Genomic DNA, 23,161 nt, shown 5'->3' with positions numbered 1-23,161 from the left:
ACGCAGATCATAGGAGCAAATGCCGCTGCTGTTACTCCGGTGACCTTAACAGAAGCTGACAGACAAGGCTTGTCTGGTATCTCTGATGACCAATGGAAGATCATTCAACGTATGGTGGGAAGCACATCTAAACAAGACTCCTTGACGGGTAAGCCTAACTGCAACGAATGGATACTGGACACTGGTGCTACGCACCATATGACTGGACTGGCTGAGTGTCTAGAGGACATTCGTTCTATACTTCCAGTGTCTGTACGGTTGCCTACAGGAACAAACTCACTTGCTTCTAAACAAGGAACCATTCGGTTAAATCCACATCTGATACTTCAGAATGTTTTTCTTGTTGATGGATTTGACACAAACTTAATATCTTTTGGTCAACTGGTTACTGACAATGGTTTGATCGGGCAGATTACTGACAAACTCTTGATATTACAGGACCGCAATACGAAGACGCTGATTGGGATGGGTGAAAGAGAGAGAGAGGGACTTTACCGGCTCTGCTGTGCTGCGCCAATCCTGTCGTCGCATACAAGTGTTGGTGAAGACTCCATCTTGTGGCATCGTCGTTTAGGCCATCCATCTTCTCGTATTGTTGGTTTGCTTCCTGGTGTTAGTAGTCATAAGGATTCTTTTAAAAACTGTGATGTCTGCTTCAGAGCTAAACAAACTCGCCAATGTTTTTCTGAAAGTTCAACTTATTCTAATGCAATATTTGATTTAATTCATTGCGACTTATGGGGTCCGTATCGTACAACGGCTTTGTGTGGCACAAGATACTTCTTAACTATTCTTGATGATCACTCTAGAGCTGTCTGGGTCTATCTTTTGCAAGATAAGACGTCAGTCTCACGGCATCTCATGGATTTTATAGCTTTGGTCAACACACAGTTCTCAAAGAAAGTCAAGACAATTCGAAGTGATAATGGAACAGAATTTGTGTGTCTGTCTCGATTTTTTCAAGAGAATGGAATTCATCATGAGACTTCTTGTGTGTACACACCACAACAAAATGGTCGAGTAGAGCGTAAACACAGACACATACTTAATATTGCTCGAGCCTTGCGATTTCAAGCCCATCTTTCTATTGAATATTGGGGCGAGTGTGTGAAGACTGCAGTCTATCTCATGAACCGGACTCCTTCTCAACTTCTTGATGGTAAGACTCCTTTTGAAAAGCTGTATGGGAGAACTCCATCATTTAATCATCTTCGGGTCTTTGGGTGTCTTGCCTATGCTCATAACATTAATCACAAAGGAGATAAATTTGCGGCAAGGAGTCGAAAGTGTATATTTCTTGGATATCCAGCAGGAAAGAAAGGCTGGTTACTGCTTGATTCAGAAACGCAGAGTATATTTACGTCGCGGGACGTTGTTTTCTGTGAAGATATCTTCCCATTGGCTGCTTCTTCTGATAAATCTGACAATCATGAGCCAGTGTCTGAACTACAAGAGGCTACAAAAATGGAAAGATTTGTTTGATAAATAATAGAACACTTAATTCATTTTTAGCCTTTTCTAAATTTTCTTAAAAAATCTTTCAGTCTAACATTAAAATAACAATAATGAAAAGATTGTAAAATAACACTAGGATTTTCATTTGATATCACACAAGGATTTTTTTTTAATGATTTGTGCGAATCACATTTTTAAGAAATCCTGGAAACCACCCAATCAGCTAAAGGGTGACAATATATTATTTGTTATGGACTTTAGTGTAATTAGTAAAAGTCACTCTGTTGGTTTTAAATATCTAATAAATCAAAATTTTATAATTCTGTACTTTATTATTATTTTCATATTCCCAAAGTTTGTTAGGAAAATATAGTGTTCTGAAACGTTTTGAAAGATATATTTCTCTTTTTTTTTTCTAACAGCAACTTTATTATTAAAATCAACCTTGTACATAATCTTCATGTAGAAGATATATTTCTCTTTATTTAGCTAGATTGTAAGTCTAAACAAAAAACTGGAAATGCTACAATTAGGAAATAAATTTTCTTTTATTTTAATTTTTATATTTTAAAGAACAATAAAAGTATATTATAAATGGTATGTAGAAAACAGAAAAAAACGGCCACAATAATACACATTTTTCACTTGTAGTATTTTATTCTGGTTCTTTGAGCAGTTTCATTGGTTTCAGTTGACCATCAACAGAATAATCGATTCCAGAACACTCGATGATTCATATGGTTTCACGTGTATAATTTATTTTAATGAATTATACACGAGTTGTTTCCAAAAATAATTATATACAAATGATTTTGTATTTGTTTAAAACGAATAAGCAATAGAATTGTGAACTTTATAGGCTTTCGTCAACTCTTTCTGAATTTTAGAAATATTAAAATAAGATTATCTCTTTGTTAGCAGCATAGAGTTGCTTGATACATGACATCCCAAAAAAATAAGGCAAAAAGATTTACGAGAACTATTAAACAAATATACAAACGTAAAATAGAGACAGCCGGCACATCAAATCTGATTTGTCTTCTTTTTTTAATCAAGAGATTATGCTTCTTTAACGTCAGAATATTCCTTCAACCTTGAAACAGGCCTACTGATTAGAAAAGACAAAAGGTGGAACCGGTCAAGACGCAACCTCATACTACATAAACTAAATAGTTAAAAACACTATTTTATAATAAAAAAAATTAATTATAAAGAAAATTAGATTGAAAAAAAAATTCGTAGTTTTTGTAATAAATTTATTAAAAATAAATAATAAATTTTTATATATTAATATTTCTTTGCTTTTTTTTTGGACAAATTAATATTTCTTTGTTTAAAACCCATAAAAGGTTAAAAGCGGTACTATTTGAAACGAATGAATAAAATACTATTTTACAAATAGTTAACTTAAATTACTTCTCCAAACCCCAAAGTCAACTATGTCCGTTGATGGACACTTAAAACTGTTCTAGAATAATGTGAATAATCTTCTCCAAGTTTGAAAGTTCTTTTTTTCCTGCATTTACATATATATACACGAGAATCCTGTACCCAATTGCATACACACACACACTCATGTTTAAAAGTTTTATTTGAGGCCAACCACCTGTTTGATCAGATTACCCGTCTAAGAAAAAGCGAGAAAAGTTCTTCGTCTCTCACTCTCTTACATCTTCTGATTATGTCTAGTCCGAAGATCGTCAACGGTCCCGGTGGTTATATACTACAAGACGTTCCTCATCTCATCGATTATCTTCCTGATCTTCCTGTACGTTACACTTGGATCTCTGCTTGTCGCCTTATTGATTTGTAAAGTTCACAGAGAGATCATATCTTATATTGAGTCTTTTGCTTTGGGTTCAATAATTTTGATATGTTTGACGGTATATGTTGCTTGCAGACTTATCAGAATCCATTAAAAGACAATCCAGCTTACTCAGTGGTTAAGTAAGTATTTTTTTACCTATCTTTAGACGTTTTCATTGCTTAATAAGGATTCATAGTTTTTGATTTTGGGTTTTCTTGGTTTTTGTTTTGTCAGGCAATACTTTGTTGATACAGAGGATACTGTACCTGAGAAGGTAAATTTCATCAAGCACAATCCTTCTTTTTACCCTAACTGCGTGAAAATGGTGTTTAGATGATTTATGTATAACTCAGAAACTATTGAGGAAAATGTTTTATTTTTATTTTTGTTCTTGTTATTCAGATTATAGTCCACAAGGATGGTCCAAGAGGAATCCATTTCAGACGCGCTGGTCCACGCCAAAAGGTTTACTTTGAGTCAGATGAAGTCCATGCTTGTATTGTTACATGTGGAGGTCTCTGTCCTGGCCTCAATACCGTGATTAGAGAAATTGTGAGCAGCTTGTCTCACATGTACGGAGTAAAAAGAATCCTTGGAATCGATGTAAGTTTTGTGAAAACATAATACTAATCTCTTCGTCTACAGTTTGATATATCGCAGCTATTGTCCTAATGATTCTCATATGTAACAGGGTGGATACAGAGGATTCTATGCAAAGAACACTATCCCCTTAACCTCTAAAGTCGTGAACGATATCCACAAACGAGGAGGAACAATCTTGGGAACCTCACGAGGTGGGCATGATACCAAAAAGATTGTTGATAGCATCCAAGAGCGAGGTATCAACCAGGTTTATATCATTGGTGGAGACGGAACACAGAGAGGAGCTTCAAAAATATTTGAGGTAACGTACGCTAGCCATTGTGATTACGACATAATATTAATTAACTTGTAAGCTTTAATAAATTAATAGCTGAATAAAGATTTGTGTTGAAACCATGTAGGAGATCAGAAAGCGTGGACTTAAAGTTGCTGTGGTTGGAATACCGAAGACGATCGATAACGATATACCAGTAATAGATAGATCTTTTGGGTTTGACACTGCTGTGGAGGAAGCTCAGCGAGCGATCAACGCAGCACATGTTGAAGCTGAGAGTAATGAGAATGGTATCGGTTTTGTTAAGCTTATGGGTCGTCACAGTGGTAAGTTTTTTCTCTTCTTGTGTGTTTTGCTTTGAACGTTACAGTTTAATGATTTAAGCAAAAAAAAAACGTTACAGTTTAATGATTATAGACTATTTGATGAAATACTACAGGTTTTATAGCGATGTATGCTACGTTAGCAAGCAGAGATGTTGATTGCTGCTTGATTCCAGAGTCACCATTTTACCTGGAAGGAGAAGGTGGACTCTTTGAGTACATAGAGAAAAGGCTCAAGGAGCATGGTCACATGGTGATTGTTCTTGCCGAAGGAGCAGGACAAGAAATGATGACCAAAAGCATGGAGTCTACTACTCTTGAGGACGCGTCTGGTAACAAGGTTCTTAAAGATGTCGGCTTGTGGCTATCACAAAGCATCAAGGTAAAAAAAAGAAAAAAAAAAGACTCAACACTTTCGCTTATGCCATTACAATGAAACCTCATGAATATTGTTTTTTTTTTACTTTATTTAATGGTGATAGGATCATTTCAAGAAGATCAAGATGGTGATGAATCTCAAATATATTGGTAACAAAAATCATAACCCCTTTTTCAAGTAGTTAGATTTACTCTTCTTTTAAACTTAGTTTTTGTTTCTTGCTTTTAGATCCTACATACATGATCAGGGCGATTCCAAGCAATGCGGCAGACAATGTTTACTGTACACTTCTAGCTCAGAGCGCGGTTCATGGTGCAATGGCTGGTTACACTGGCTACACCAGTGGTCTTGTCCATGGAAGACAAACATACATCCCTTTCTACGTAAGTTACTAATCAATCTGAATTGTGACTAGAGATGTTGCAATGGACTCCTGACAGATTAGTCCTGATTTGATCTTTTTGTTTTTGTGCAGAGGATAACAGAGAAACAGAACAGTGTGGTGATTACCGATAGAATGTGGGCAAGGCTGTTGTCTTCTACTAATCAGCTAAGTTTCTTGGGCCCTAAGAATATATCTGAGCAGAAGAAAGAGACGCACGAGACGCCTTCTCCTGACAGTGAAATCTGTAACGGAGTTGTCCATATTCCTCCTGTGACTAAAGAGATCACTAAGTGAAGTGAAAAGGCTTTGGTTTGAGAACTTTCAGGCATCATAAATATTCAGGGGTTCCTGAAAATTATGCCAGTTGTGAAATAATTGTAAGAGTTTGTGAAACACATCTTAGTTTCTTTTAGATGTGTTGTTCTGTACCTTTCTCACACTCAACATATCATATGATTGTGATTTATGAATAAATGTGACCAGTCCTTTTTGTTTTGGTTACATATTAAGATTTATGTCATTTACTGATTTTGTAACAATATAACTTTGCTTTAAGGTGACTACTCACTTGGTGGTGAAGACAAGAGAGCGAAAAGTCTAACTGTATTAAACTAAATCATTGTTTTATGTTAAGAGCATGATTAATGGGGTTTCTTAAAGTTTCTTATATTTCTCTAAAAATTCCACCTTAGGAAATCCCATTAATCATGCTCCAAAATGTTATCATACAAAAGTCTCCAAACACTATTTGTTTCTTTATAGTCGATAGAACAACAACCAATATTTTAATTAATCCAATCAAATAAAAAACGTTTTGTATAATAATAATATAATATCATGAATTCGTGACAGTCTCATACTCTCTCATCTACATTAATACAACAAAGCAAGCTATTGAATAGAGATTTGTTGTCTTGTCTTCTTGCTCCCATGGCTATCAATAACTTTTGGATCTTCAGTTTGACTTTCCAGCTTCTCCTTCTACTTCATGTTTCATCTGAATCTTCATTGATCACCGACGATGCGTCTCGAAGGCCAACGAAGTTCCTCGAGTACGCCAAGAGTCCTGAGGTTTTCGATTGGATGGTGGGAATCAGAAGGAAACTCCACGAGAACCCGGAGCTGGGTTTCGAGGAGTTCGAGACCAGTACACTCATTAGGTCGGAGCTAGACCTGATGGGCGTTAAGTACAAGTATCCAGTTGCTGTCACCGGCGTTGTTGGTTATGTCGGCACGGGAGAACCGCCGTTTGTCGCTCTAAGAGCTGATATGGATGCGTTACCTATGCAGGTGCACTATCATTTCTACGCCATTATGTTTGATTGGTTATTTTGGGTATAGATAGTGCAGATAGGGGAGTTTATGATCCATCTAAGGAGGAAAAATATGGTTTGGACAGGCTCAAATAGTCCAGTCCACAGTTCGGGTCAATTCAGATAAAATATCATAAAGTTTGGATAGTTCGAGTAAAAATATTAGATAATTCACATAACTTAGATGTGGTGATGACTTATTCTTGGGTTCACCCCCTAGGTGAACCTAGGTTCACCAATCAATAAGATTTAGTTATTTTAAATCCGATATTTTTTTAAAAAAAGAAATAAAATATTGTCAAATTATATTACGTTTTTAAAATTAAAAAAGTATAAATAAATAAAAATAATAGTAGTTGCAAGAAAAAGTTTTCAAAAAAAAATTAATACCATAAACAAAACACTAAACTCTAAATCTAAACCCTAAACCATTTGATAAACCCTTTGGTAAACCCTAAACCCTTTAATAAATTTTAAATTCTTGAATTTAAAAAAAATATTTTTAACACAATCAACAAAACACTAAACCCTAAATCATAATCCTAAACCCTAAACCCTTGGGTAAACCCTAAACCCTTGGATAAATCCGAAACTCTTGGATCAAATCTTAAACTTTAAGATTTATGATTTATTCAAGATTTTAGGGTTTACCTAAAATTTTAGGGTTTGATATTTGTTGGCAGCGTTAAAAATACTTTTGAAAAACAAATTCTTTTTTTTTGTGATTAAAAAATCTTCTTTTTATGATTAATACAATTTTTATTTTAAAAATATAATATGATTCGATAATATTTTGTTTCCTTTTTTAAAAGATACTGAATCTAAAATGACATAATTCTATTAGTTGGTGAATCTACAGGTTCACTTAGGAGGTGAACCCAAGAATAAATCTGTGGTGATTACGGATAGAATGTGGGCAAGGCTGTTGTCTTCTACTAATCAGCCAAGTTTATATTTTTTATAGTAGATTATGGATTATAGTTATGATAAATGGTCATTTTCAATTTAAATATAATTTATATTATTATGTATAAAACATATTATATATATGGATACCCATTCAATCAATCTGATATAATATCTTGAAAAAATGAGTAAAACATCAGGTATTAAATATCATAAAGATTGGTAGTTCAAATAAAAATATTAGATAATTCAAATAACTTATAGGAGTATGTTTTAAATAAAATATTCAGATAATTTTGATAATTTCGAGAGTTTGGGCTTTCAATTATTTTTATAATAGATTTATGGATTATATTTATGATAGGATGGTCATTTTCAATTTAAATATAATTTATATTATTATGTTTAAAAACATCTTTTATATATTTGGATATCCATTCAATCAAATCGGGTTCGAATATAACCGACTTTTTTTTACCATTTTGATGTTTATGGTACTGTCCAGTTTTGGTTTTTAGTTTGGTTTGATTCTTCGGATATCTGGTAAAATATCCCAATCAAGGTCAGAGCTATAATATAAAATCTGATTTGATTCTCGAAATCAGGAAGATGTTGAATGGGAGCACAAGAGCAAAGTTCCTGGTAAAATGCATGCTTGTGGACACGATGGTCATGTCGCTATGCTTCTTGGTGCTGCCAAAATTCTTAAAGAACATCACCAAGATTTGCAGGTTTTATAAAACGCATTCTACGTTAGCATTTTGCTTTCATCAGTAACACTAACCTAAGATATATGCATAATCAATACTTAATTTGTTTTGTTGTTAGGGAACTGTGGTGCTTATCTTCCAGCCAGCTGAAGAAGTTTTTGCCGGAGCAAAGAAGATGATAGAAGCAGGAGCGTTGAAGCATGTTGAAGCCATTTTCGGGATTCATCTTACCAACCAGGTTCCCTTAGGCAAAACTGCTTCACGTGCAGGTTCCTTACTAGCTGGATCTGGATTCTTCGAGGCTGTAATAACTGGTAAAGGTGGTCATGCTGCCATCCCCCATCATACCATAGACCCAGTTATTGCAGCTTCAAGTGTTGTCCTAAGTCTTCAACATCTGGTTTCACGTGAAACCGACCCTTTGGATTCAAAGGTTCCATTTCTTTTTGTTTCTAGAACTCATCTACTTGCTCTTGGCATTTTCTTCTAACACAACTCATTGTTTCTGTAGGTGGTTACAGTTTCTAAGCTTCATGGAGGCAATGCCTTCAATGTCATCCCTGATTCAATCACTATAGGAGGAACTCTCCGAGCCTTTAGTGGTTTTTCGCAGCTTCAAGAAAGAATCAAAGAGGTGATTTTGATTTTCAAGATTCATTGCACATTTGTTAGATTTTCCAGTTTAACCAAACCCCGGTTTCATCTTGTGATTCTAGGTTATTACCAAGCAAGCAACAGTTAACCGGTGCAATGCATCCGTGAATCTAAAACCAAACGGTAAAGAACCTGTCCCACCAACCGTAAACAATATGAATTTATACAAGCAGTTCAAGAACCTGGTCAGAGATTTGTTGGGTGAAGACTCCTTTGTGGAAGTATCGCCTATAATGGGAGGCGAAGACTTCTCCTACTTTGCAGAAGCAATCCCTGGCCACTTCTCTTTCCTTGGAATGCAAGATGAGACGAAAAGATATGCGTCTCCTCACTCATCGCTCTATACAGTCAACGAAGATGCTCTCCCGTACGGTGCTGCAATTCATGCATCGATGGCTGTACGATACCTCGAAGACAAGGCCTCTAAAGGGTCCGACTCACCCAAAGACGAACTCTAAAACCACCGTCTGGTTTTATTACAACTTTCTTCATAGTTTTCATTGGATATTTCAATAAAACCATTTAAGACTCTTGTCGAATTATCAATCTTCTAAATAATTAAACCCAGTTGATCAAAAAAAAAAATTAAACACATGATTGGTTTGTTTTGGAGGTTGATCATCAGATTCAAAACTAAAATCGTATTTCATAGCATGGAATTAAAACATATAAAGTACCAAAGATACATTACTAAAACAAAAGAAGAAAGATTTAAGTTACAAAAAGAGTAACGGAGAATCTTCAATGCATATCATCAATCTTCTTCTCTACTTCTCAGAAGAGTTGGGTCCTCTCTTCTTACCGAAACCAACAACTGCAAAAAATCAATTACCAAACATATAAATCAATGTAATAAAACATTTTCAAACAAAAAAGTATATAAAACAACAAACAGAACTATTAACATTGAGCTTGTTCATACATTTCTGTAGATTATTTCTAATAATCCCAAATCCCAATTCAATTAAACTGAACAACGTAAGAGTGTAATCAATAAACGCACAAAGCGTAATCAAATAAGCAAAGGATGGGAGAAAATACCGGCGGTAACGAAACGGCGATTGTGCTGGAGACGCTTGTGAGCGCGTCCTCTAGGCTTCTTCTTCTTATCTTGCTTCGCTACCTTCGGTGTCTGCCCTCTAACCTTCCCGGCACGTGCCAACGATCCGTGTACTTTTCCTGAGATCAACAAACACTAACCGTTCAATCTAATGGCAAAATGTATAGAAACATCTCACCAAATAAAACGAATTAGATTTTCACAAATGCTGTAGCACAAAAATTATACTAGAAGCTATGAGGAGGATTACCCATGGCTGCTGATTTGCTTCTCTGCTTTTTCTTCCGACGGCTGCGTTAAGCTGAAAGGAGTGCGTAATCTCAGAGTTAGGGTTTTTGGTGCTGATAATATTTATTTATACCTGACTTTGAGATTTTTTTGGGCCTTATAATAAAGAACATTTTAAGAGCTTTTATATACGTGAGGTTATAAAGATAGACCCATAGTAAAAATTACTTTTAGGAGGCATAAGGCCCAATGATAAAATATATCTCTTATATATTATTTGAGAAGTATTACAACTTCTTTTTGTATCCACGTGTCATCATTATGATGATTCTTAGAAACATTAGGGAAATATGTTAGCTCATCTAATTATATAATAATTTTTTTATTAAACTAAAAACAAATTCATTATTAATGTACTTTATTATTTCCTTAAATAAAATTTACGGAATTGTCTAATGTGGCTAAAGTATATATGGCAATTAATGATTTTGAATAATAAAGATTTGATAAAAAAAAATAGTGTATCTTCTATCATATTTGTTTAATTTAAAACTATTAAATAAATTAAACAACCACAATAACCATATAATAAAGATAGATTTTTATGTATATGTTATATTTTGAATTTTTAAAAACGACTATAAATTATTAAAACTGTTAAAAGCCTCACATTCAAATTTTGTGATCCATGGTTTAAAATTTTTGTTATGAAAAAATACAAATGATTATAAAATTATATAAGTAAAAAGTCAAATTTAATCAATTATATTAATATATATATATATATATATATTGTTTTAAATTAAACTATAAACCATATAAAATACATAAATATTTTAGTTTCAAAATTTACTTTGAACAATTTTTTTGATAAAAGTTTTGAACGAACATTGACAACTTATTTTTAAAAAATATAAATTACTAAAACTATTAATTCCACAATGAAAATTTTTTTATCAGTAATTTAAAAAATTTTCTACAAAAAATACATATGATCAAAAAAATATATGAGTAGAAATCATCATTTAATAGACATTAATATTAAAAATATACTAAAATATACTATGTATGTTAGTATCATTTAAATTTAATTACTTATCCTATCAAATATAAAAAAGAATTTGGATTAATAAAATTGATTTATATGTTCACACCAATTTAATTATATATCTAATAGTTATCGACTTTTAATTATTCAATATATATTTCTTATTTTATAATATGTAAAAATATTTAATACATAAAATAATTTTTATATATAATGTTCATTCCGCGCAAGGTGCGGATCTTAACCTAGTTTTTAGTATTCTATGCATCTTTTTCACTTGATCTCACTTAATCAGAGCTCTTTCCGGAACTACGGTAAACGCTAGTCAGACAAACGATATGGACCTAACGAGTTAACAATTGATTGGAGCCTAGTTTTATATATATTTTTATTTCTAAAAATATATATATGAATCATTAGTTAGTTTGCATGACAATAGACAAATATTCAAGGTTACTAATCTCGGCTCAGCATAAGAACCTTGTTTGATCCTAGAGCGACGCGTTTTTCTTCTTTCTAATTTTTTTTTCCTTAAATAGAAGGCACTAGCATCATTTCGTCTTTATTTTTCCAAATAATGTTTAGGGTTTTTAATTTTACAGTAAAACGTTTATAATCATACATATCATCAAATTTTGGTGTGTTTTCATGTTTTCATACTTAAAACCTATAGATCTCACATCAAAATACAAGATTCTAACCATTCAAACATTTAAAAAAAAAAAAAAAGAAGTTGTTGTCGATTTATGGGCCGACTACTGCCAACTCGCCAGGCCGAGCATCGCCGAGCGCCTCCTCGCCGACTAATCACCCGTAGTACCCGCGTTTTTGAACAGGGAGAACCAATGTGTGTACAAAGATTGATAGTATCTATACTGTATTTTTTTCTTTTTCTTTATAACAAATAAATTTCAAATATATGTAATTTATTAGTGTATACTTTTCGGAAATATTGTTCTATTTATTGCTCTCTCTCTCTCTATAACAACATACTCCCTCCGTTCCTAAATGTAGAATGTTTTAAATAATTTTAATGTTTTAATATATAAGAAGTTTTCATTTTTCTATGTAACTTTACTTTATTAAAAACTGTGCAACCAATCATATTTAATAATTTATTTTGTAATTGGTTGAGTATCATTAATTTATAGTTTTAATGTTATTTTCTAGACAAAAATTAATTTTTCTTTATGTGTGTGTTTTAACTAAACATTTTATATTTATGAACAGAGGGAGCAAAAAATAGCAATTTAAAGAATTAAACAAAATGAGTTAAAAAAATACTACGCTTCTTACAATGCATAGAAGAAAAATTGTTTTAAAAATATACTTTTACATTTTAATACATATTTTATTAATTATAAATGATCATTTGTAAATAAAAATAATAATTGCATTTAATAAATTTCTGTTAGTTTAGAATTCTGAGGATATATAATCACAAAAATATATACTTAACACTGAAATTTAATATATTTTATTAATACTTGTGAAAATCTGGAATATACATGAAAGTGAAACAGAAAAAAAGTATTTTACAGAAATCTGTTAAAAATGCTATACATTAATCCATAACATATAAATTTGAAAACAGAAAACTAAAATCCAAAACAATCAACATTCTTTCAAATCGGAGGGAAGGGAGTATCTACTTGAAGAATGCGAGTACACCTCAACCTCAGGAACACCTTCGTCCCCGTTCAGGTACCTCAGCACCATTCTCATCGCCGGCCGAGACCCCCTCTTCGGGTGGCAGCACAGCAACCCCACCACGAGCGCCAGCCTCGCCTCCTCCTCATCGTAACCCGATCCGAGCCTCGAGTCCACCGCGCGTAGCACCTGCCCGCTCGCGTGCATCTCCATCACCCAATCGGCCAAGAAGAAGCTCCCGGAGTCCGTCGGCTTCCTCCCGGAGACGATCTCCAGCAGCACAACGCCGAACGCGAAAACGTCGGAGGCGGAGGAGGAGTTTCCGTTGCGCGTGAGCTCCGGCGCCATGTACCCGATCGTGCCGACGACGACGGTGGTGTGGGAGAGGGATCCGCGCTCGTAGAGCCTGGCGAGCCCGAAGTCTCCGAGCCTAGGGTTCATCTGATCGTCGATGAGGACGTTGCTTGGTTTAACGTCTCTGTGGATCACGATCTTCTCCCACTCCTCGTGCAGGTAGAGCAGCCCAGACGCGATTCCTTTAGCGATTTGAAAACGCGCGTCCCAGGTCAAAACGGCGCCGCATAGTCTCGGTTTACTGTATAACAGCGAGTCTAAACTTCCGTTAGGGATATAATCGTAAATTAGCAATAGATCGTTTCCGTGTTTGCACCATCCTTGTAGGTTGACTAAATTTTTATGCCTCAAACGACCTAAGCTCTCGATCTCGGCGACGAACTCTCGAACGCCTTGTATGCTGTTTGGAGTTATCTTCTTCACTGCGATTTCATCAGATGACGGAGATGATGATGACGTGGTGGTTATGATTCCTTTGTAGACAGTCCCGAACCCTCCGGTTCCTATGATTCTGTTATCCTTGAATCCATCCGTAGCTGCGTAGAGATCTTTGTATCGAAACCTGTGTGGATGATCGAGTTCCCAATCCTCGAGAACCTCCTCTTGTAATCGTCTTTTGTACATCATCAAGATAAACAATAACACTAACATGATGGTTATAACGGTAGTTAAAGACACGACCAGGGAGATGATCTCTTTGTTTAAGCCTCTCTTCTTCGCCGTATTTCGTGGCGGAGGAGGAAGGTCGGTTAGATTTAACGTAGCTGCTGGGACTGGACCGGTTGAGAAACTCCAACCCATCACGTAATGTGCGCTCGATTTGTCCCCTGTGGCCGCCGTGAATCCTACAAACATTTCTTCTTGCACGATCTCCAACAGTTTAGGAACTTTTTGTGAGATCAAAGGAGTTGTCGGCTTAGATCCGAGTCTGGTCGGGTAGACAGTGATGGTAAGAGTTCTGGTTCGTCCGTGGTAATCCATAAAGACTTGGATTGGCTCGCCGCTTGTTAGTTGAAAATCTTCTTTATGTCCCTCTTTGTCGTAGTAAGCCACGGGTTCTTGGACGTGTGAAGAGAGACTGTTGAAATTTAGACCGATGTGGTTGCCTATTCGATCTGTGCTGTCTTTGTATCCTTGAACCGTGTCGAACTCCACTGCGAATACGTGGTTATCCGGATCACCGTCGTCGTCTTCGTTGAGAAGACCCAAGTACTGCGCGGTCTCCGCGTCTGGACGGTTTGGGGTTGGGGATAGTGTGAATGTAAACCCGAAACCTCCGTTGTTTGAGCTTGAAGGGATGATGACAAAGACGAAGGAAGTGCTAAAAGAACGAACCGTGGAGTTATTGTCGAGCAGTCTAACCGGTTTGTTGTAAAAAGCCGTTCCCGCGCGGTCTGAGTTTCGATTGGTGAGCCTTAGTAGTCCGTTGGGCGTGATGGTTGCATCTTCTTCTAATTGAAGTTTTGATTGGTTTACTTTAAAGCCTTGAAAAATGAACTCTGTATTAGTCTCTGCTGTTGCTCTATGGGCTAGAACGATGATCTGTAGAAAGATCACCAACGAGAAGAGAGCGATCATGGATCTTGCTTCACCCATAAATGTTCAAGAGTGTGTTGACCAGAAAAAGAACAGACGGGAGGATGTATTTTGGTTAGAAAAGTCAAAGAAGAAGATGACAACAAAAATGTTTCTAATAATGATAAGGGACAATTAATATCGTTCTCTTATTGATACGATGATCGTGATGTTTGGGAAATGATTTTGTTATTTTGAAAGTCCTATGGAGGCATGTGGTTGACTTTTGACGACGTCCAAACACACCTTGAACCTTCTTAAACTTTATTATCCTGAGGGAAAAAAAATAAGATGCATTATAATTGAATACAACGTTACGTGGTCACGATGGCCAGGTACGTTAGATATTGGGTGAGACTTTTGTTTATTCAAGGTGTTTGATTCTCTTCATTCTTTTTTTTTTCTTTTGTGCAGGTGTGAAAATTGCTAACCAACTTAAAATATTTTAAACAATTGTTCTACAATGTTACCGACCTAAACTATCATATCTGAAAGCATATTATCTTCTTCTTCTTTTTTGAACACTGAAGATAATATAATATAACTCAACATCATAATTTATTTATTTTTATAATATACAAATCATAAAATAAATTAGGATTTTTCAAAAAAGCAAAAAATTAAAACGAAACATTAACCAACTATAGTAATTTGATTATTTTACGAATATTTATATGGAGCTGGAAAGATTCGTAAGCTAATTGTTTAAGAATCTACGAAATTACAAATCACCACCACTAGAATCTGCGGGGTGTATATTTCCAATTATACCCCTAAATGTTATGTTCTTGCTTAGCTGTTTTAGGGTTCTGTCTCCAGCGCCCCCAAACTCATCACCACTCATACCAAAATGGCCGACGAGGTTACAGTGCAAAAAGCGCGGTTCTCAGACCGAGTCCGCATCCGCTCGATCCTGGGCCGACCCGACGGCGGAGCCGGGCTCGCGGGTCAGAAGGTCCGAATCAGCGGGTGGGTCAAAACGGGAAGGGAGCAAGGGAAAGGCGCTTTCGCTTTCCTCGAGGTGAACGATGGATCGTGCCCTGCGAATCTTCAGGTTATGGTGGATGCCTCTGTGTCGGATCTCTCCAAGCTGGTTGCGACGGGGACTTGTGTGACAGTCGATGGGTGTTTGAAGATTCCTCCCGAAGGGAAAGGGACGAAGCAGAAGGTTGAGCTTAGTGTTGTGGAGGTGATTGATGTGGGGACGGTGGATACTGCTACGTATCCGATTCCGAAGACGAAGCTGACTCTTGAGAGGTTGAGAGAGTTTCCTCATCTTCGTTCTAGGACCAATTCGGTAATAAAGATCACTTCTTTTGATTGAATCTGTTATGGGTTTGGTTTAGTTATTGAGATTATGTAGAGACTTAATCAAAAAATGATTACTTGATTAGAAAGTTAGGTTTGAGTGTAGTGGAGTCGAGTGTTCATGGGTTTGATGCAGTCATTGAGATTCTTCTAGCTTTCTTAGCTTTAGTGACGATGATTACAGATTCTGTTACAGCCCTAATCGAAAAAGCTATTTCTTGAGCAGAAAGTTATCTGATCTCTATTGGATTTGAGTGGAGTGGAGTGTCTTGTTTTTGTTAGCCTCAGTGACGATGATGATTACAGATTCTTTGCAGCCTTAGTCTAGAATGGTTAATTGATCAGAAAGTTAGTTTATTTCAATTAGGTTGAGTGGAGTCTCCTGTATTCATGTTCGCCTGTCGTATACAAAAAGAATTCTTTTGATTGAAACTGTTCCTGTGTTTGATTTAGATACTGAGTTTCTTTGCTGACTTGACCAAAGATGATTACTTGATCAGAAAGTTAGGTTTGAATAATTGCCCTGTTTTTGTTTCCCTGTGTTTTTCAGATCTCAGCCATTGCAAGAATCCGACACGCTCTCGCTATAGCCACACACACATTCTTCGACGAAGAAGGTTTCCTCTACATTCAAACCCCAATCATCACAACAAGTGACTGCGAAGGCGCTGGAGAGATGTTCCAAGTAACAACTCTCATCAGCCACACCGAGAAGCTAGAGAGAGACCTCATCGAAAACCCTCCTCCCACCGAGGCCGACGTCGAAGCCGCCAGACTCATCGTCAAGGCGAGAGGCGAAGCCGTCGCCCACCTCAAATCCGCTAAAGCAAGCAAGGAAACGATCACCGCCTCCGTTGCTGAACTCAACGAAGCAAAAGCGAGCTTATCCAGAACCGAAGAGAGGTCAAAGCTCAAACCCGGACTACCTAAACTCGATGGAAAGATTGATTACACTCAAGACTTCTTCGGCCGCCAAGCTTTCTTAACGGTCTCAGGTCAGTTACAAGTGGAAACCTACGCCTGCGGTCTGAGCGACGTGTACACGTTTGGTCCTACTTTTCGAGCAGAGAACTCTCACACCTCGAGGCATCTCGCCGAGTTCTGGATGGTGGAGCCTGAGTTAGCTTTCGCCGATCTAGAGGACGATATGAACTGCGCGGAGGCGTACGTGAGGTACATGTGCAAGTGGCTGCTCGAGAAGCGGTACGATGACATGGAGCTAATGGCGAAGAACTTCGACAAAGGGTGTATCGATAGGCTGAAGCTGGTTGCGTCGACTCCGTTTGGTAGGTTAACGTACACCAAAGCGATAGAGCTGCTTGAGGAAGCTGTGGGGAAAGGGAAGGAGTTTGTTAACCCAGTGGAGTGGGGGATCGACTTAGCATCTGAGCACGAAAGGTTAAAAAACTATTTTTCAACTTAAAATGCAAGAAAAAACGTTACTAATGTTGTCTTGTCTCATATCTTATAGGTACTTGACAGAGGTTGTGTTTCAGAAGCCTCTGATTGTTTACAACTACCCGAAAGGAATCAAGGCTTTCTACATGAGGCTTAATGATGATGGGAAGACCGTTGCTGCCATGGATGTCCTCGTTCCAAAGGTAAAGTTGAATCATTTAATCATGGAAGAGTATACATTGATGGCGTCTTTTTTAATTAGGTTGGAGAACTCATTGGTGGAAGCCAAAGGGAAGAAAGGATTGACGTTATCATGGAAAGGTTGGTGAAAGTGAAATTAATTTGTTTAATGTTGGATGTTTCTTTGATTGTGTTTTTTTTTTGTTGGTATGAACAGAATTGAGGAGATGGGACTACCAGTGGAGCCATACGAGTGGTACTTGGACTTGAGACGTTACGGAACAGCGAAGCATTCAGGGTTCGGACTTGGGTTCGAGCGTATGGTTCTGTTTGCTACGGGGATGGACAACATCAGAGACGTTATTCCCTTCCCTCGCTATCCTGGAAGAGCTGACCTTTAAGAAGATTACCTTTGCACAAAACTCATTTTTATGTTTTTTATATATATGTTGCTGCTCGGTCTGGTTTTGTGAACCAGTTCCGGTTAATTTTACATTATACGTTGCTTAATGAACGATTTGGATATTTTACGATGACATGGAACTGGTTTTGTTCGGTTATCTGGAGAAATTAAGTTTCACGAACCGGAAAAATGTAAGTACTTAATTATATTTCAAGACCGGGGGGCGGAAGAAGCTTTTTGACCGATAGCCACATAAACACATATTACATAATATTATCACTTAGAAAAGTTGAAACAAATGTTGTGGCCTTTATAGAATTTTGGTTTTCTATAATTTGAAGCGTCAGATGTGGTCAATACTATCATAGATAGTCAAAGGAGAGAATCATACAAAAAGTCGATATGTCCGAGTGGTTAAGGAGATTGACTCGAAATCAATTGGGCTTTGCCCGCGCAGGTTCGAATCCTGCTGTCGACGTCTTTTTCTTTTTATACGCGAAACGAACTAGAGCTGGCCTGGCGTGATGGTTGTCTTCGTATAAAAGGTAATCTGACATCACATGGAACTGATTTTCGAGTCCTTCTGTTTTCCTTTATTACGGAAAAGTGAAAACATTTTTTGATCCGGACTTGTCTATGAACGTATTTTGAATTACAGAAAGTTTATCTCATTTGACATTTATATGTTTTTTTCTGACATTTATATGTTTAACGAAATATTAGGTTCAATTGATTGCATAGACAACCGAGGTTCACCTTGATTATCACTAAGAACGTCTTAAAAATGTGAGATTCAAGAAAAATCCAGAAAGATAAACAGATTCATCGTAAGATCTAGAAAATGAGTCTTTCCAATAAACTGCATCTGTGACTTGTTGAATGAAAAAAAACGAGAAATTAAAAGAAAAACACCAAAACTTGTCTAAGTGAAAGACTAGTCCTCTCCTCTCAATCCTCCTCATCGATGACCTTAGTGCCGAGTCCACTGAGTCCTTCGGCAGGGATTTCAGCAACAGTGACAAGCGAGAAAAACTCTTCCTTTGCGTCTTCATCGTCATTTCTCTTACGTGCAACACGGACCCTAATCCTCCTCGGGGGACCTCTGATACCTCTGCTCCATATCTGCTTGTTCAACTTCACGTCTACTCTAACGTCCTTTGTCCCCATGGCTTTCTCTGCAAACTTCCTGATCTCCTTAATGGCCTTTGGTGCCTTCTTCTTAAAGGTGCTGTTACAAAATTAATTATGTATTAGCAGGAAACCTTAAATCTCAAGAAAACAATCAGCAGATAAATAAAACCTAATCTTAAAATGAAATTCACATTTTCATTTCAACACTATCATATTTGGTTAAATTGAATCCGAACCAGAACAAGATTCAGTGTTTGTTATACTTATTATGCTTCAAGAAACACCAAAACAGTAATAGCGAGCTGAAACAAGATTGAACACATGGAATATGATTATTATAAACAACATTTCAATGTGAATTCAATTGCAAAACTGAGTTTCGAAAAGTAAGCCAAAGAAGCTTGCTACTAATTTTCACCATATCATAAACAACATTTTTTATGAATGTAATGAATTTGAAAAAGATTTATTTTTAAGGCCTAACATATGATTTACATTTAGAAAAGGATAAAACTTTAGACACTAATTAAATAACCCACAAGAAGTCCAAGAAGATTCCTAACTATAATATGGCAGGAAGAGACGATCACATTACAAACACTATGTACTTGAACAATCAGGCAGCTACAACATGAACAGTCGTAGAAGAGATTAAGGTTTTTAAGAAAGCTAACCAGCTATGAAGGCGTCTGTGGAGGTTGATGGTGTACTCTCTGGTCACCACTTCCTCTTTCCTTCCCTTTTTCTCAGACATTTTCTCTTTCGTCTGTGTTTGTACTTCTTCAAACTCTTACCTATCAAATACCACTTATAAGTAGATTCACTTATCGGGAAACTAAACAGATCTGTAAACTGCTAGATTATAACGATCATAGAACTAAGAATTGAGCTCGAGAGAGAGTACCTTTGCGGCTTGAAGAACGTCGACAGACAGAAAGGCGTAGAAGGGGGAGAAGTAAGCATTTTATATGCTACACTGAACTAAACCTAGATGATTTATATGGGCTTTAGTGGGCTGAGTGTGTGTGCCATTATAGTTAGCATGTAGCATTAACCTCTCACGCCCTTAGAAGTTTTGAGCCCATTAAAGGCCCAGCACGTAACTCAACAGCTACACTACAGGAAAACTTAAGAAATTGCCCTCAAACATTTACTACGGGTATGAATGTAAATTGTGCTAATAGTTGCATAACCGAACGAAACCGCTAAACCGGAACTACACTGTTTACTCAAACCTCCGTAACAAACCGGTACAAAGAGAATACAAACAGATTTGTCTTTTTAAAGACCACAGAGTTTGAACACTCAACAAAAAAGCTTCTGATAAATATCTCTCTCAAAGTTTTTATTCAACTCAGATTCTCATTTTCTAGAGACTTTCTCAGCAACCAACTTGATCTCACGAATCCTTTCTTCAACCAATTGCTTCAGCTGCTGCTCTTGATCCGGTTTGTTTTCATCCACTTGAACATTGCTGTTATTAGCTTCTTCTCCATTCACACACTTGAAAACCACAAACGATGCTTCAGCTTCGAACGTCGTTGGAACATCCACCACCTGCTTCTTTGGAGCCTCTATATCTTTTCCAAGAATATCGATTCTCACATGGTTCGTGATGACACATGCGTAATCCTCCATGTATTTGTCGATAGGATCAAGCGCGAGATATATCAAGATCTCCCAGCATTTGAGGAACTGTTTCTTGTTGATCTTCAGAGCTTCACGGACCTTCTCGACGGCATCCGAAGGTGGAGTGAAGCGAGGTATCTGAGCTTTCTTCGATAGCTTTCCTTTTGTGAGAGTCTCAACAGCTGAATCGATGGCCGGTTTGATTGGATCGAAAGCGAGCAAGCGGTTTATGTCTATGCAAGTGCGGATGTGCTGGAACTTTTCGGATGGCTCTTCCACTGTTAGATCGTAAACGTTTTCTGATACGGCCATTTTGTTTACAATCTCCATGAGGTAGCTTCCAAATCCTTTTCCTTGGAAGGAAGGCAGGACCAGGATCTGGAATCAAAACGAAGAATCAGCGCAACAAGTCAACTCAAAAGAATGCAAAAAGAACTGAGATCATTGAGGTATATATTTTTATACCTGGCTGAGTCGCATCCTTAACCTGTCGGGGTAACGATAGAACTTATAAATAGCAGTAAAGCCCACAATTTGATACAAAGGCTCCTCTTTATCCTCTTTCTTTTGAATCAAGAGATATAAATGCCAGTCAGGGTCAGTGACATCAATCGGGTTGCTGCCTGATATAATGGACCAACGTTTGGTTAATATTAACAAGAGAGAAAATAAACATTCAGGATGCCATCAAAGAGCAACGGTGGGTGCTTACCATCGACAAAAAGAAGAACAAGAGGCACCAATCGGCTATAGAGGAGTCCAGCATTTGGAGAACCAATCTCCATCCGTAAAACCTGAGGAAAATAGACCATTATATGTTCTTTCTTAAACAAATTTGCAGTTTCACTGCTGTTAAACGCATCTTAAACTAATTGGGTCCTTGAAGATTATAAGATGAAACATATAGCGCAAAACTACCTGGAGATCTGAAGGAGCCATTTGAGCATTTATGCTGCTTCCATCTATCGCTCCTGAATGTATCACCTCTCCGTTTGAGACCATATTTCTAAAACAATCAATAATGACAAAGATAAGCTACCAATGACTACAAAGAGAAGCCTATATTAAAGAATACAGGAATAAGTTTGAAGAAGTATGAGAGAATCCAGTAGTTGTTCACCTGATAAAATCTTTTTCTGTCGAAAAAGTTTGCAGAAATTCATCCTTGCTATCAACAATTGTCTCAGCAAATATGTTCTGTGTGGAATGAATGAAGTAGTCAATTATAAGAAAAACAACAAAAATGTTGAGGCATCAGACAAGATAAGACATAGAAGTATTAGTACCTGTAAAGCAGATTTGAGGTCCGTAATACCTTTGTCTCCCTTGAAACAACAAACAACAAAAGATAATAGGCAATGGTGCTCCAAAGTGGATTTTTATTCTAAAAGCCAATATCTAAACAGTCCAAAGGCTCAAAAACCAAACTTAAGACTTACATTGGTTGTGCTCTGGTACGTGATATCAGCATAAGAATGCAACGAAATGCTATTGATCCACACATTGATCTGAAACAAATGAAATCAACAACAAGATTACGCCAGAACAGAACTACAAGAATGAGAAACCAAAAAAAAAACTGAAAGAAAGAAAGAAAACTACCTTCAAACCTTGGTAACCATATATCTTCCCATCTCCATCAAAAAAGTCGTTCAGATCAACAGGAGTAACACAAGACACATCAGGAGAACCCACTTCCTCTTTGCTAGAAACTACAAATCAACCCACCACAAAAAAGAGAAGTCAAAATAATATCACAACAACCCCAAAAAAAAAGACTTTATACAGAGAATACTAATAACACTCATCGATAACATTGAGCACACACATCTTCTCTACACGTTCAACAACTTAAAACAACCATTCGATAGCTATCAATTAATATGTAAGTAAGAACAGCTAATTTCACCAAAGAGGGGAAAAACAGGAAGCGTAACCCTAATTTCGTTACGATGCAAAATCAGAAACGTACCGAGATAGATTTTGATGCACTCGTTAGCCTCCACGCCAGTATCTGTCAAGAACAAACTGCCAGATTAGAAGAAAATTTACGAAAAGCGGAGCTACGGTGAGTGTCAATCGCGAGTGACAGTTATAAACAAAAGGAACAAAAAATAGGAAGAGAAACGACTCACCGGCGGGAGAGAAACCGACGCGGCGACGCTTCTTAGGCTCGGGACCTGGGGCGGCGGCGGATTGATGCTTCTGAGCCATGGGATCTCCGGCGGGTGGAGGCGGGAAGAGAGTGAGACAAAGGCGGGAAAAATTGGAGGGTTACTGGAAATGTAGAGAGCGACGATGATACTCTCTCTCTCTCACTAAGCTTAGGGATCTTTTTATGGGTATTGACTCTTCTTAAGAGAGAGAGTACAGACCGAGAAATAGACA

General features: G+C 36.9%; 7 protein-coding genes and 1 non-coding gene across 8 annotated transcripts; 4 read left to right on the top strand and 4 right to left on the bottom strand.

The window, feature by feature from the left end:
* The first annotated feature begins 2,966 nt into the window (after positions 1–2,966).
* Positions 2,967–5,729, top strand: LOC106436268 (ATP-dependent 6-phosphofructokinase 7). The gene is made up of 10 exons (XM_013877227.3): positions 2,967–3,223; positions 3,356–3,402; positions 3,497–3,536; positions 3,665–3,865; positions 3,954–4,166; positions 4,267–4,465; positions 4,579–4,844; positions 4,945–4,990; positions 5,070–5,224; positions 5,317–5,729. Exons 1-10 carry the CDS (start codon positions 3,137–3,139, stop codon positions 5,518–5,520), a joined length of 1,458 nt encoding a protein of 485 aa, XP_013732681.1. The 5' UTR covers positions 2,967–3,136; the 3' UTR covers positions 5,521–5,729.
* A 335-nt stretch (positions 5,730–6,064) lies between these two features.
* LOC106436277 (IAA-amino acid hydrolase ILR1-like 2) lies at positions 6,065–9,406 on the top strand. Its single transcript, XM_013877236.3, has 5 exons — positions 6,065–6,516; positions 8,051–8,176; positions 8,274–8,588; positions 8,667–8,789; positions 8,872–9,406. Exons 1-5 carry the CDS (start codon positions 6,157–6,159, stop codon positions 9,265–9,267), a joined length of 1,320 nt encoding a protein of 439 aa, XP_013732690.2. The 5' UTR covers positions 6,065–6,156; the 3' UTR covers positions 9,268–9,406.
* Positions 9,407–9,435: 29 nt separating this feature from the next.
* On the bottom strand, positions 9,436–10,256 carry LOC106436286 (40S ribosomal protein S30). The gene is made up of 3 exons (XM_013877245.3): positions 10,120–10,256; positions 9,851–9,988; positions 9,436–9,623 (listed from the first exon to the last, which is right to left on the bottom strand). The coding sequence occupies exons 1-3, from the start codon at positions 10,121–10,123 to the stop codon at positions 9,577–9,579; spliced, it is 189 nt and encodes a 62-aa protein (XP_013732699.1). The 5' UTR covers positions 10,124–10,256; the 3' UTR covers positions 9,436–9,576.
* A 2,343-nt stretch (positions 10,257–12,599) lies between these two features.
* Positions 12,600–15,303, bottom strand: LOC106443281 (lectin-domain containing receptor kinase VI.4-like). The gene has a single exon (XM_013884852.3). The coding sequence runs from the start codon at positions 14,743–14,745 to the stop codon at positions 12,760–12,762; it is 1,986 nt and encodes a 661-aa protein (XP_013740306.2). The 5' UTR covers positions 14,746–15,303; the 3' UTR covers positions 12,600–12,759.
* A 216-nt stretch (positions 15,304–15,519) lies between these two features.
* On the top strand, positions 15,520–18,170 carry LOC106436294 (asparagine--tRNA ligase, cytoplasmic 1-like). Its single transcript, XM_048772993.1, has 5 exons — positions 15,520–16,021; positions 16,583–17,430; positions 17,504–17,633; positions 17,693–17,751; positions 17,828–18,170. The coding sequence occupies exons 1-5, from the start codon at positions 15,575–15,577 to the stop codon at positions 18,009–18,011; spliced, it is 1,668 nt and encodes a 555-aa protein (XP_048628950.1). The 5' UTR covers positions 15,520–15,574; the 3' UTR covers positions 18,012–18,170.
* A 239-nt stretch (positions 18,171–18,409) lies between these two features.
* TRNAS-CGA lies at positions 18,410–18,491 on the top strand. Its single transcript has one exon. It is a non-coding gene; the product is annotated as a tRNA-Ser (tRNA).
* A 323-nt stretch (positions 18,492–18,814) lies between these two features.
* LOC106436337 (60S ribosomal protein L31-3) lies at positions 18,815–20,145 on the bottom strand. The gene is made up of 3 exons (XM_013877298.3): positions 20,049–20,145; positions 19,819–19,938; positions 18,815–19,241 (listed from the first exon to the last, which is right to left on the bottom strand). The coding sequence occupies exons 2-3, from the start codon at positions 19,896–19,898 to the stop codon at positions 18,962–18,964; spliced, it is 360 nt and encodes a 119-aa protein (XP_013732752.1). The 5' UTR covers positions 19,899–19,938; positions 20,049–20,145; the 3' UTR covers positions 18,815–18,961.
* Positions 20,146–20,350: 205 nt separating this feature from the next.
* On the bottom strand, positions 20,351–23,130 carry LOC106436314 (histone acetyltransferase type B catalytic subunit). The gene is made up of 10 exons (XM_013877269.3): positions 22,909–23,130; positions 22,746–22,787; positions 22,376–22,485; positions 22,213–22,281; positions 22,060–22,098; positions 21,894–21,970; positions 21,692–21,779; positions 21,486–21,567; positions 21,239–21,396; positions 20,351–21,151 (listed from the first exon to the last, which is right to left on the bottom strand). The coding sequence occupies exons 1-10, from the start codon at positions 22,985–22,987 to the stop codon at positions 20,507–20,509; spliced, it is 1,389 nt and encodes a 462-aa protein (XP_013732723.2). The 5' UTR covers positions 22,988–23,130; the 3' UTR covers positions 20,351–20,506.
* Positions 23,131–23,161: the final 31 nt, after the last annotated feature.

The sequence above is a fragment of the Brassica napus genome, chromosome A3 (assembly GCF_020379485.1).
Source record: "Brassica napus cultivar Da-Ae chromosome A3, Da-Ae, whole genome shotgun sequence".
Lineage (NCBI taxonomy): Eukaryota > Viridiplantae > Streptophyta > Magnoliopsida > Brassicales > Brassicaceae > Brassica > Brassica napus.
The sequence above is the reverse complement of the archived record's forward strand: the minus strand, read 5'-3'. Positions and strand labels throughout refer to the sequence as shown.